This window comes from Microcaecilia unicolor, chromosome 2, assembly GCF_901765095.1.
Source record: "Microcaecilia unicolor chromosome 2, aMicUni1.1, whole genome shotgun sequence".
Classification (NCBI taxonomy): domain Eukaryota; kingdom Metazoa; phylum Chordata; class Amphibia; order Gymnophiona; family Siphonopidae; genus Microcaecilia; species Microcaecilia unicolor.
In genome coordinates this window covers 349,091,908-349,106,824 of record NC_044032.1, presented here as the reverse complement: position 1 = coordinate 349,106,824, position 14,917 = coordinate 349,091,908, and the positions used below count along the sequence as shown (strand labels likewise).

Below are 14,917 nucleotides of genomic sequence, written 5' to 3'. Positions count from 1 at the left end.
GGTCTGGAGCACTACGTGTATTCTATAAACTGCAGCTAAGGTTAGGCACGGGTTATAGAGTAGCACTAAGTGGGTTATTTTTCTGCCCCCAATTTTTTGGTGCCATATATAGAACCTAATCCTTACTGTATTATTTTTAGGTTTCACAATAGTAACCTACAGAACTTTGTAAGTCTAAGTGCTTTGAAACTGAGCCCCAAAGTAACTCATCCAGAGCACCTTATAAATATGAAATGAAAGTAATGAAACAAATATATAGCATGAAAAGCCTTTGCAAATATGTTTCGGTCCAATTTATCTATTTACTTATTTTTACAACAAATGGAGGTGTATTTTCAAAGCACTTAGACTTTGTTAGGTTGGTCAAGAGCCCTTGTGCCTAGGCTGAGGCCTAGGCCAGACCAAGCTCACGCCACACAGTAACAATGGCCATGAAGCCCAGCACACTCAGGGTGACCAGCGAGCACCACCAGGAAGGGGAATAGACCATTCATACGGGCCGCAAGGCCGAACTGGAACCCACATGTACAGAGACCAAGCACACAGGCCGCAAGGCCAAACTGGAACCCAAACACACATAAGGGAAGGGAAAAGAACAGAAAGAAGTCCCAGAAGGCACTAGTACATGGGCCGCACACACAGCATCACACAGTGCCACCAATGGAAGGAACACAGCTAGATAAGGAGCAGTCCCCAAACAGCAGGTAAAGGGTAAGGCAGACTACAGAGAGAAACTGCTTTTAGTTATACAGCTCAGATGAGGAGCAGTGCTTACAACAACCAAGCAAAAGATAAGCAGGTAAAGGGTTAAAGCAGACTACAGAAAGAGATTGCTTCTAGGTACAAAGCTCAGACGAGGAGCAGTGCTCACAAGAACTAAGCAACAAGTACAGCAGGTAAAGGGTTAAAGCAGACTTCTTCTGGGTACACAGGTCAGATGAGGAGCAGTGCTCACAAGAACCAAACAACAGATACAGCAGGTAAAGGGTTTAAGCAGACTACAGAGAGAGACTGATTCTAGGTACACAGGTCAGACAAGGAGTAGTGCTCACAAGAACCAAGCAACAGATACAAAAGATAAAGGGTAATAGGAAAATCCAAACAAAGAAAGTAAACATTTACCACGGACTCAGCCGACACACACAGCAGGGAAGAGAAATGCAAGGTACACAGAAGCAACAGACGCCGAGAACTGAACACAGCTGCATAGCAGTTAAGTAATCAGAGAAGAAGCTGGCTGCTACAGACTCACAGAACGAACACAGACCAGGGGAAAAGATGGTAACCAAACAACAGAAAATTCACCCTGTGCCACAGGCACAGACTAAGTGGAAACAAGGTAAGCTCACAGCTGGAGATGCTACAGCGTCCTATGCAGGCCAGAGGTATGTTTAAATAGGGTCTGGCATCTGACGTCAGCTGCCTCAGATGTCAGCCCAATCCCTGACATGGCCAAGCAGGAGCGAGTCCCAGTCACTACCCTGCTTGTCCCAGTAGGATGATAACAGACTTGCAAAGTTACATAGTAATCTATGAGTAGAGAGGTGTGGTAGCCGTGTTAGTCCACTTTTAAAGGTAATCAATAGAAATAAAACAAAATAAAATAAAACATGAAAAAGAAAATAAGATGATACCTTTTTTATTGGACATAACTTAGTACATTTCTTGATTAGCTTTTGAAGGTTGCCCTTCTTCGTCAGATCGGAAATAAGCAAATCTGTCATCTACCAAGATTTGCTTATTTTGTTTTATTTCTATTGTTTTATTTCTATAGTAATCTATGGAACTTTATATGTCTAAGGGGCCCTTTACTAAGCTGTGTAGGTGCCTACGTGCACGCAACGCACCATCCGGCTATCGCATGGCCCTTGCGGTAGTTTCATTTTTGGCACTCGTCCGAAATGCACATATTTTTATTTTCTGGCGCGCAGGCAGTAATCGGCATTTTATGTGCGTAGACCATTACCGCCCGGTTACCACATGAGTCCTTACCGTTAGGTCAATGGCTGGCGGTAACATCTCAGACCCAAAATGGACACGCAGCAATTTTCATTTTGCCATTTCATTTCAGCAAAAAATTTTAAAAGCCATTTTTTACAGGTGCGCTAAAAATGATTCTGCGCACTCCCAAAACACGCGTCTACACTACCCAGGCCATTTTTCAGTATGCCTTTTCTAAAAGGGCCCCTTAGTGCTTTAAAAATGAGCTCCATAGTGTTCAGCAAAACACCAAATCTCTCTTGCTGTTTACCTTGTTCTGGCCAAAATAAATTTGGATGAACCAAATCTCTACATGGTAATACAGAGGAAAATGAACCTTCCCCCATCCCACTATATATATATAGCTGATCAGGTGCCTAGTTACAGAAATTCACATATGAGAATCTTAAATCGTTTCAAATCGCTGGATTGGTCTTTTTTTTTTTTTTTCCTGAAGTCTAACTGTATCACAAAACCCACCAATTCCTTTTATTAAATGTAATGTTTAAGCACTTACCTGTTGTTCAGAGCCAATGGTTTATTCTTATCTTCAGGTGAAATTTTGGGCTGAAGGAAAAACTTTGAGGCTACTATAACCTGTAACATCGTGAGTGACATGGCAATCACCACTGTAAGACTTAAAAAGAACACGAAAATCATTACATAAGGAAACTGTTCAATTTTGTTAATAATGAAGATAAATTTTATAATGGGGCACCTATACAGGAATGGCATACATTAGTGTAAAGGATCCAGTTATACATCTATTTCATTTAATTTTCATTTAATAGTTATAAACCACAACATTGGGAACCATTAATAGACAAGCCCGGAATGGTGTTGTTATCAGTAAAAGCACTGAATGAAACAAATGCCAAAATACAACCTAAAAACAAAAGACTGTACTTCATAGTCACACCTCCCACCCTGTAGACCTCAATACCCCCAAACTGCCTTCAGAGACTGCCCCAGTTACCCTCTATCCCCACCAGCTCCTATAACCCATCGGACAGTATGTTATTTTCAATCTTCTGTCCATCAGCTCAGGTACAGTCACGTATTTTCTGCCTGAAAGATAAATAGTACAATACCACAAATATAAAGCTTCAGCAGGTAAAAGAAATAAGTAGAGCCAACTCAAATTCAGCAGAATGACAGTGATAAACATTATGAACCACAGGGTAGCTCAAAACTACAAGACCTTAATTTCACCAATAAGTGAATACTGAACCCACTGCCTCAGGACCTATTTTCACCAAACTATCATTGCAACCCACACGTCAGCCAAGCTTAACCTGCCAAACATATCCACAATACACATAACTGCATTCCAAGATAAAAGGTACTGCCATACTACAATTCTAACAAATAACTTATCTTTTGATTTGATTTGTCCTGATTTTAGAATTTCAACATAACATTCAAGCATGTATTTAGTAACATAGTAAATGATGGCAGATAAAGAACTGTATGGTCCATCCAGTCTGCCCAACAAGATAAACTCATTTTACATGGTATGTGATAATGTATATGTATACCCGAGTTTGATTTGTCCTTGCTATTCTCAGAAGTCTGCCCAGTACTGTTCTTGTACTAAGTTCTGAAGCTTACGTCAAAGCCCCTTAAAATTTACACTCCAGCCCATCCCTATCTATTCAGTCACGATCAGGGCGTAGACCGCAGAAGTCTGCCCAGCTCCCGTGTTGTTTCCCAACTACCGGCGTTGCCACCCAATCTCTGCTAAGATTCCGCGTAACCATTCCTTCTAAACAGGATTCCTTTGTGTTTATCCCACGCATGTTTGAATTCCATTATCGTTTTCATCTCCACCACCTCCCGCAGGAGGGCATTCCACATACCCACCACCCTCTCCGTGAAAAAATACTTCCTAACATTAGTCCTGAGTCTGCCCCCCTTCAACCTCAATTCATGTCCTCTAGTTCTACCGCTTTTTGAACAAGAAATCAGAAACAGACATAGAAATACAGGGAAACCCCTTAATAGAGGAAATATATATCATCCATTAGTCCACAATATTGTTGGAGTCAAACAGGAAATAAAAATATAGAAAAAGAAAAGAAACCTCTAACAATAAGGCAGATGAATCCTATACAGTGACTGCCAGATTATGTGCTAACCCAGGGAAAGTCATTGCAGTCGGACCTCAATCCCAAGCCACCAAAAATTCCAGCAATTGCTTACGTTCAAGAAATAACAAATCACCACCATTAACTAACAAATAGCTTATCTTAATGAAGTGCCAAAATCACAATAAATGAATCCCTTAAAGCAAACTGTTTTGCTGATTCTCAGCCGTATCAAGGGAGCAGTTCCAGAACACAAATGGCAAAATCAAATTATGTAGTTCCAATTAACTCCTTTGAGATATGTGTTCATGTGTCTTCAAAAATTATCCCAGGGAAAATTTGTGCATGCATTGATACCTGCTCGGAGGGAAGTGTGATAATTAAGGGAATAGAGGAGCTTTCGTATGAGGAAAAGCTAAAGAGATCTTCAGCTTGGAGAAGAGACAGCTGAGGGGAAGATATGATTGAGGTCTATAAAATACTGAATGGTATAGAACAGGTAAACGTGAATTGTTTTTTTTACTGTATCAAAAAGTATAAAATATTGGGACACTCCAAAAAAGCACATTTAAAACAAATAGGAGGAAATATTTTTTCACTCAACGAATAGTTAAGCTCTGGAACTCTTTGTCGGATGATATAGTAACAGCGGTTAGCGTCTCTGGGTTTAAAAAAGGTTTGGACAAATTCTTAAAGGAAAAGTCCATAACATGCTATTAAGTTAGACTTGAGGAAAGCCAAGGCTTATCTCTCGGACTGGTAGCATGGAATGTTGCCACTATTTGGGTTTCTGCCAGGTACTTGTGACCTGGATTGGTCATTGTTGGAAACAGGATACTGGGCTAGATGGACCATTGGTCTGACTCAATATGGCAACTTTTATGTTATTATGTGCAAGAATAGGGGCAAAGATGTGTGTTTTAATACATGCAAAAGCGCCAATCTCTCCCCTACTCTGCCTATTCTTTGCCTCTGGGAATGCCTATGCATACAAACTGAGCACTAACAGTTATGCACCAATTGCTTTAGCATGTCCTGTGTTAGGCTGCTTGTTGTGTTGTGCATTAGCACTTAGGGACCCTTTTACTAAGCCGCATAGGTGCCTACGCATGCCCAACGCGCGCCTATTCGAACTACTGCCCGGCTACCGCATGGCCTGGGTGGTAATTTCAATTTTTTACATGTGCCGGAAAATTTCCAGCGCGCGGTGCTAACCAGGCAGTAATAAGCAGTGTAAGCATGCTGACGATTACCGCCCGGTTAACACGTGAGACCTTACCGCTAAGTCAATGGCTGGCAGTAAGGTCACAGGCCCAAAATGGACGCATGCCAATTTTTTTTTTGCCGCACGTCCATTTTCGGCCCCCAAAAAAGAGGCCTTTTTTGAAGGCATGCTGAAAGATGGGCCTGTGCGCATCCAATACACGCGTCTACACCAGCGCAGGCCATTTTTCAGCGCACCTTATTTATTTATTTATTTGTTTGCTGCATTTGTATCCCACATTTTCCCACCTATTTGCAGGCTCAATGTGGCTTACATTACGTCGCAAAGGCGGACATCATTAATAGAATACAAAATATTGTTGCAAATAAGGTACAAAGAAAAACAGGTAAATTAGAAGTAATAAGTAAGTAATTCAGAATATGTGAGTGGAGGTAAGGCAAGGTATAACGTTCAGTAACCTTAGTAAAAGGACCCCTTAGGGCCTTATTCTATAAAGGTTATGCTCCTAAATTACGAGCATACTCTATGCTCCAAAATAGATTAGGCTCGTAATTTAGGAGCATAACCTTTACAGAATAAGGCCCTAACGCTGCTTAGTGAAATGACCCCTTAGTTTATTTATTTATTTATTTATTAAGAGATGGTAGCAAGAACAGATAATTTTGTATGTTTCTCATTGTTAATATTACATGTATTAAACACTCCCTATAGATTAGATTTTTTTGTGTATGTTTTAAAAGTTATAAAGAAATTTACGCTTAGTCACGATTTTAGCCAGTATATGAATGCAGCTTCATATACGAAACAGCTATTTAGCTATTTTCTTAGGGATCGATATTCGGCTCATGGTGGTCAGCGGCTGGTAAGCTGCTTCCAGCCCCAGGATAAACTAACCCTGCATATTCAAAGCTGGGACATGTGTGGCTCCTGGCATTAAATATCTGGGTGTGATTGCCGACTCAGAAGCTAACTGGGCACTGGCTGATATTCAGACTGGTGCCTGGTTAACTCGCTACATAAAAGGTCCCTTTTATGAAAATGCGTAGGTGCTAATGAATGCCTAACATAGCTCATGTGTCCTGCGGTAACCTCAAAATCTGCACGCGCTAACTGCACGCTAAATAATTTTCTCATTTTTTGAGGGGCTGCGTCTGGGACGGAGAGTGGGTGTTCCTGCGCTAACCAGTTAGCACATCTACTGGTTAGTGCACAGATAATGCAGGAGTCCTTACCACCTAACAAATGGGTAGTGGTAAGCGCACATGCGGTCATTATAAAAAAAATGGCCACAAGCTAATGGCAACAGCGCATGGCCATTAATGCAAAAAATAGAAAAAAGGCATTTTTACAGCTGCAGTAAAAATGGCCTTAGGGGTCCTTTTACCAAACTATGACAAAAGGGTCCTGTGTTAGCAGCAGCACGTGTTTTTGCTGTATGCCAAGGCCCCTTTTACGGCAGAGAGTAAAAAAGGGCGAAAAAAGAAATGGCCGTGTGGTAAGTTTGCACTTGCAGCGTGGTCATTTCGGTGGGGAGCACTTACTGCCACCCACTGAAATGGTGGTAAAGGCTCTCACGCTAACCCAGCGATAAAAGTACAGAAATTGCATGGAAATAATTTTTGCCTCAGTGTATACTACAAAATTTCCATGCGGTTTATAGAATACGCTGATGGCCATCCGTGCGACTATATTTAGTCATGAGGAATTACGCCAAGTAGAACCTGGTGTAAATCCCAGCGCCTAAATTAGGCACAGAGCAGGTATATTCTATAACACTGCGCGTAAATTGTTAGAACGCCCACAACCTACTCATTCCACGCCCATGGCCACGCATTACAATTTATGTGCACCACATTATCGAATGCGCTTAGCGAGTTATGAGTGTAAGTTCTAATTCATACCAATTAATGCTCCTAATTGCTTGTTAACATCCAATTAACAGTGCTGATTGGCTTGTTAACCAATTAAGTTATGTGCGCTGTTATGGAATATGCTTGGATTTCCACCTGGAAATCTAGGTGCAATATATAGAATCTGGGAGTAAGCATCTGCTCTGCCGTAACTCCACCCCTGGACAGCCCAAAAACTAGCTGGTTTTGGCATAGATGGTTAGAGGGGATATTCACTGGCACTATCCCCCCGGATTCTATTTATATTGTGCGACTTAAGTTGTGTGCGCAAATCCAGTCATATTTTGGATTTGTGCATGGAACTTACTTAGTTAACAAGCAATCAGCACCGATAATTGCCACTTAACAGGCAATTAGTGACACTAATTGGCATTAATTAGAATTTATGTTCAGAACTGGCTAAGCGTATTCTGTAATGTGATGCACGTAAATTCTAAGTCACACAGTTGAAAAGGGGAAATGGCCATGGGCGTGGAATGGGCGGGTCATGGGCGTTTCTAAAATCTATGCGCACTGTTATAGAATAGAACTGGTCCGCGCCTCATTTAGGCGTGAGCTTTTACACCAAGTTTTACCTAGCATAATTGCCCATGACCAAATTTAGTTACGTGGACAAGCGCTCAGCGTATTCTATAAAGTACGCCTAAATGTAAGTGTACTTTTTAGAATATGCCTAGGTGTACTTCATTTTGGTGCTGATTTTTTAGGCGTGATATATAGAATCTAGTCCTATCCAGTTAAATGTTGCCAAATATTCCCAGGTAGCACCGCCCACTCAATTTAAATGGCCAGGAGCCTCTCCTGACTGTTTAAGGTGGGAAGTTATGAACATGGGCTACTGTTAAGTCAGGCTACTTTAGCACAAGGTCTCATTGCATAAAATGGAATCCTGTGCTAAAATAGCCCAACTTAACAGTGGCCCATGTTGATAACTTCTGCCCAAATCACTTTGAATATAGACCTCTTAGTTTTTATCAGTGTTTTTATGTGTGTCCCTAGAAGAAGTTATTTATTTTTATATTTTCTATATTCATATTTTTCTGTATTGTCAGAATTGCTTTTAATGCTGTTAGTTTTTTTAGGTTTAAATCTTTTTTATTGCCACAATAATCCAACATACAGATGTAGACTTCAAACAGATCACAAAACAAATGCAATAAAAACATCCAACCTGCCTAGAATCGGCAATGCATATTTTTTTCTCCCCCCCTGCTCACCCCCCCAAAACCCTAATCCCCTCTTACATTCACTAATTAATGTACAACAATAATGCCATTATCTACATACCTCTGTATAACTAGCAGTTACCCCCCCCCCCCCCCCGTCTTCATTCAAACAGAGGACACTTAGAATACATTCCCTGAAATGTTAAGTTCATACCCCCTCCCCCCCTTTATGTATAGGTACTAACATATAATCTATCCCCCATCCCCATCCCTGTACCCCCTCCTCCTTAACATTACATCGACATGGAGTTCATAATTAAACTGAGAGCTCTTCCCACCAAAGACTGGATGTACGGCTCCCATATATCCCAGAATTCCTTCTTATGCTTAGGTGTATTCCGGGCCCCTCTCGCTTCCAGCATCATCAACCCATGTAATGCATTCCTCCATCCCCAAAATGTGGGAGATTCCTCCTTTATCCAATGTTGCAAAATATACTTCTTCCCCATGATCAAAACTTTATATAGAAATAGGAACTCTACCCTTCGGAGTGTTGTCCTACCCCTCTCCAGGCCCAGGACTATGTCCTGCGGTCTTAGACGGATCTCTTTCTTTAGGATATTCCCACTATATCTCTGTATCTTGTTCCAGAAATCTGTCACAAATGGACATGTACAGTGGGGGAAATAAGTATTTGATCCCTTGCTGATTTTGTAAGTTTGCCCACTGACAAAGACATGAGCAGCCCATAATTGAAGGGTAGGTTATTGGTAACAGTGAGAGATAGCACATCACAAATTAAATCCGGAAAATCACATTGTGGAAAGTATATGAATTTATTTGCATTCTGCAGAGGGAAATAAGTATTTAATCCCTCTGGCAAACAAGACCTAATACTTGGTGGCAAAACCCTTGTTGGCAAGCACAGCGGTCAGACGTCTTCTGTAGTTGATGATGAGGTTTGCACACATGTCAGGAGGAATTTTGGTCCACTCCTCTTTGCAGATCATCTCTAAATCATTAAGAGTTCTGGGCTGTCGCTTGGCAACTCGCAGCTTCAGCTCCCTCCATAAGTTTTCAATGGGATTAAGGTCTGGTGACTGGCTAGGCCACTCCATGACCCTAATGTGCTTCTTCCTGAGCCACTCCTTTGTTGCCTTGGCTGTATGTTTTGGGTCATTGTCGTGCTGGAAGACCCAGCCACGACCCATTTTTAAGGCCCTGGCGGAGGGAAGGAGGTTGTCACTCAGAATTGTACGGTACATGGCCCCATCCATTCTCCCATTGATGCGGTGAAGTAGTCCTGTGCCCTTAGCAGAGAAACACCCCCAAAACATAACATTTCCACCTCCATGCTTGACAGTGGGGACGGTGTTCTTTGGGTCATAGGCAGCATTTCTCTTCCTCCAAACACGGCGAGTTGAGTTCATGCCAAAGAGCTCAATTTTTGTCTCATCTGACCACAGCACCTTCTCCCAATCACTCTCGGCATCATCCAGGTGTTCACTGGCAAACTTCAGACGGGCCGTCACATGTGCCTTCCGGAGCAGGGGGACCTTGTGGGCACTGCAGGATTGCAATCCGTTATGTCGTAATGTGTTACCAATGGTTTTCGTGGTGACAGTGGTCCCAGCTGCCTTGAGATCATTGACAAGTTCCCCCCTTGTAGTTGTAGGCTGATTTCTAACCTTCCTCATGATCAAGGATACCCCACGAGGTGAGATTTTGCGTGGAGCCCCAGATCTTTGTCGATTGACAGTCATTTTGTACTTCTTCCATTTTCTTACTATGGCACCAACAGTTGTCTCCTTCTCGCCCAGCGTCTTACTGATGGTTTTGTAGCCCATTCCAGCCTTGTGCAGGTGTATGATCTTGTCCCTGACATCCTTAGACAGCTCCTTGCTCTTGGCCATTTTGTAGAGGTTAGAGTCTGACTGATTCACTGAGTCTGTGGACAGGTGTCTTTCATACAGGTGACCATTGCCGACAGCTGTCTGTCATGCAGGTAACGAGTTGATTTGGAGCATCTACCTGGTCTGTAGGGGCCAGATCTCTTACTGGTTGGTGGGGGATCAAATACTTATTTCCCTCTGCAGAATGCAAATAAATTCATATACTTTCCACAATGTGATTTTCCGGATTTAATTTGTGATGTGCTATCTCTCACTGTTACCAATAACCTACCCTTCAATTATGGGCTGCTCATGTCTTTGTCAGTGGGCAAACTTACAAAATCAGCAAGGGATCAAATACTTATTTCCCCCACTGTATACAACATATGTAATATTGACGCATCTTGTTCTTCACATTTAATGCACGTAGGCATTTCCAGGCGACCAGCATAATACGCCTGTTTAGTGGACAAGTATGCTCTTGTAAGAGTTCTGAATTGAATTTCTCTGTGTCGTGCACTATATACATGTATAGTTATCTCTCTCAGCCTTTGTGCCACCACTTCCTCCCGCACATCGACCTGTAACTCTTCTGCCCACCTTCTCCCTATATCTTCATATGTCCTGAGTGGATGTATTCCACCTAAAGCTTTATAAATCCCTGAGACTGTAATCTGACCCCTCTCCGATGGTAGGAAAAAATTCTCCACCATTCTATATACTCCCCTTGAGCAGTTATCTCCTATAGCTTGCTGCACATACTTCTGAACCTGTAGATATGTAAGCCAATCCACCTTGTCCCTCCCCACTATATTCTCCAAACTCTCCCTGGTTCTTAGTTCCCCCGTTTCCAACAACATATCTGCTATATATACTATTCCCCGTTTAGCCCATTCTGTCACTCTCCCCTGCGTTAACCCGGATCCAAATTTCAGATTCCCTATTAATGGCAGCATATCCGTATTGTTTGGATTATTCCCCAACCTCAACATCAAGTATTGCCAGGTGCGTCTCATTGGATATAGTAATACATGATGTTTCCACCTCTTGGGTGTATTTTTATGTGATAAATGTAACAAGAAGTGTGGGTGCAGCGGCTGAAACAGCGCCCTCTCTAAGTCCCAGGGTGTATATTCCTCTGTACCCAAAATCCAGTCTGCCAAATGTCTCATTAAACACGCCCAGTTGTACCATCTCATATTTGACAGTCTATGGCCCAGATGCACTAAACGTTTTTCATCGTTAAATGAGCCCTTAAGGCAGAATTTCCTATCCTTTCCATGCACTAAAGCCTATTTTCCGACGACAGTAGCAGCTAACGAAAACTGAATGCAGAAGAGCAATTCTTCTACAAATCCCATTGAAATGACATGCACTAACCTTTTCCGATTCGTTTAACGCAGGAAACACCGTGAAATCTAACGAGAGTCTGTACCTCTCGTTAGGGCTGTCTGTCTGCTAGAAGTTTACAAAATCCATAAAAAAAAAATAACTGGGGGGGGGGGGGCGAAAATGCGTCAGGGGCGTCCTTTATTGACGCCCCAGGTCGCCGCTGCTCCACTCTCCCTCAGCACCAAAAAGAAAAAAAAAAAAGGATCGGGAGGGGGCAAGGGCGCTCGTCATGAGCGTCCTGTATGGATGCCTTGCCCCCCCCCCCGCTGCTCTCCGCTTCCCCCCCCCACGAAAAATCTCCAATTTTAGCAGCCCCAGGCCGGCCCTCCGCTCTTCCTGTGTATTCTCCCACACTAGCTCCGCCTCCTGCCATGCTCCTGTCCCGTGCCCCGTCCCCGCCGCTCCCCCTTTGGTCGTGGCTGCCGCTCCCCCCCTCCAACGACCCCCCCCCCCCTTTGCCTTACCGGCCCGTGCAGCGCCTGTCACCTCTGCTGCACGGGCAAGAACTGCTGATCGGCGATTCAGAAGGCCTCCTCAGACGTCCCTTCTTTCTTCCTGGGCCCGCCCTCCTCTGACGTAGGTTTAACGATTCAGTGATACATCCTACTTTGCAATACCGATCCGAACATTTCTGGAGTGTTTTTGTAGTGCATTCCTCGTTTTTAAAAAATTGTTAAGCACTTTTACGTTTCTTATTTTTTAATGTTTGGTTGATGCATCTGGGCCTTAGTCCTCCCATCCCTCCCCCCCACCCCCCTCCATAGAGCCTCTTCAATTTAATTTTTGGTTTTTCACCTCCCCATCAATAGCTGGAAAGCATTGATCTGAGCCGTCTCAAATCTTTTTGCAAAAGATATAGTGGCAGTTGTCGCATCACATATAGCCATTTAGGAAATACTATCATGCTGAACAGAGCTATCCTTCCACTCAGAGATAATGGCAAGAGATAATGGCAAATATTGCCACTGTTTTAATTGTGTTCCAGTATCCTGTAATAAAATTTCTACATTCTTTTTATATAGCATCTGTGTGTCTGCTGGCAGCCTAACTCTCAAATATTTAAATTCCTCATCTGCCCATCGTAAGGGGAAGTCTCCTATCTACCTATCTCGCAATCTTATGTTGGTAGGTAGACCCTCCGACTTCTGGACGTTTAACTTAAAGCCAGAAAAGGACCCGTACTCTTTAAAGCATTCCATTAATACATTCAGGGACTGACATGGATTTTAAAGATGTACTAATAGGTCGTCAGCAAATGCTGACACTTTGAAGTCCTCCCTCCCAATCCAGATCCCCTCTATTTCTGGATTCCCCATGATCTCCCGGATCAGCGGATCCAATGTTAGTGCAAATAGGAGTGGGGACAATGGACAGCACTGGCGTGTACCCCTTCTAATCGGGAATGTTTGCGAGTATGTACCATTAACCCAGATCCTCGCCACGGGTCCATTATACAGTGTATGCACTGCCTTCTCAAAGAACTCTCCAATCCCGTTGGCCCTTAATGTCTGGAACAGAAAATCCCACTTCACCCTGTCAAACGCCTTTTCGGCGTCGAAACTTATTAACAGAGAGTCCTGCTGCATATATCGTACATACTCCAACGATGCTAAGATCTTCCTTATATTTTTAACTGGCTGTCTCCCTTTGATGAACCCCACCTGAGGATCCGCTATAAGCTCTGGTAAGACCCCTGCCAAGTGATGAGCCAATATTCCTGCAAATAATTTTGCCTCATAATTAATTAGGGAAATGGGTCTATACGACTCAGGCTTAGTCTGATCTTTTTGCGGCTTCAAGAACACCAGTATGTCAGCCATTTTTAAACGGTAGCTCCCCTCTTTCAACCGCCGAGTTAAAAAGATCTGTCAAGGGTTATGCTATATCTGTCACCAGTAATTTGTAGAATTCTGCATGATATCCATCTGGCCCCGGTGCCTTATTAAGTGCACTCCTCTTTATCTCCCTGCTTACTTCATCCAGATCTATGGGTTTGTTTAGTTTCACTCTTTGTTGCTCTGTGATCTGTGGCAAGTCAACATTACGAAGGTACATCTGTGGATCTAACTCATCCCCCATATCTGCTTCATATTGGCCTTATAATATTCGTGAAAGATCTGCTGAATCTCTTCCTCCCTATGAGTCAACCTTCCAGAGCAATGTTGTAAGACTAGTATTTTTTGGATGTCTGTTTTTTGTTTCACCATTCTAGCCAGCATTCTGCCTTGTTTATCCCCAAATCGGTATAGTTTATATTTATAATATTCTGCCGATTTTACTGCCCTTTGTTGTAGCAGTTCGTTTAGAGCTGCTTGCCTCGTTGCTGTTTGTCCATATGATCTCCGCAAAGTAGTGAACTGCTTCCCCAACCTCATGATTTCTTTATCTCTACATCTCCTTTTCCAACAGCAGTAGGCCATTATTTCCCCTCTCAAGACAGCTTTCTCTGCCTCCCAATATAAGCCTATATTAGACCTATGGATCTCATTATGGGCCTTGTAATCCATCCATTTTTCCCGTAATACTTGCACAAACTTACTATCATAATATAACTCCGGGGGAAATCTCCATCTTCTCGGAGTATTCCCTGTCTCCCGCTCTTTCAATTCTATAAATATGGGCGCATGGTCTGAGATTATTGTCAGATCTATTTCCGTGGCCTGGACCCTCGCCAGGCATCCCTCATCTGCCAAAATATAATCTATTCGACTTTGAGTATGATGAACTCGAGAGTAGTGAGTATAATCTCTGACCGCCGCGTTTAGCACCCTCCATACATCCACCAGCCCAAGATTCTCGCACATCATCGGTATCCCTTTTGTATTGTCCCTAGTCCGTCCCTGTGTGTTGTGCGATTTATCCATAGTGGGATCCGCCACTATGTTAAAATCTCCACCCACTATCATCTCCCCATGTCTTAACAGTTGCAACTTCTGTATAAGATGGCTGAAGAACATCTTATTATATGTATTGGGTGCATACACATTTCCAATAATATAGGGCACTCCATTAATCCTTATCTTGGCCACAATATACCTCCCTTCCGGGTCAATATATATCTGCTGTTTGTCCACAGTAAGATCTTTATGGAACAAGATCACTACTCCTGCCTTTTTCCCTACTGCCGGGGCCTCTAGCATGTCTCCCACCCACCATGTGTGTAACTTCTGATGTTCTTGGGAGGATAAATGGGTCTTTTGTAGCAGGGCTATCGAGGCCCACTTCTTTTTAAGGCTGTGCAATATTTTCTTTCTTTTAATAGGCG

The 14,917-nt window shown here is 42.9% G+C and overlaps 1 protein-coding gene across 1 annotated transcript in view; it reads right to left on the bottom strand.

Moving 5' to 3' along the window:
• Nucleotides 1-14,917, bottom strand: part of LOC115463719 (stimulated by retinoic acid gene 6 protein-like) — a 393,767-nt gene that overhangs the window by 78,572 nt on the left and 300,278 nt on the right. The window contains exon 17 of the mRNA XM_030194443.1: nt 2,498-2,617. Coding sequence (XP_030050303.1) covers nt 2,498-2,617 — 120 coding nt within the window. The remainder of the gene's footprint in view (nt 1-2,497; nt 2,618-14,917) is intronic.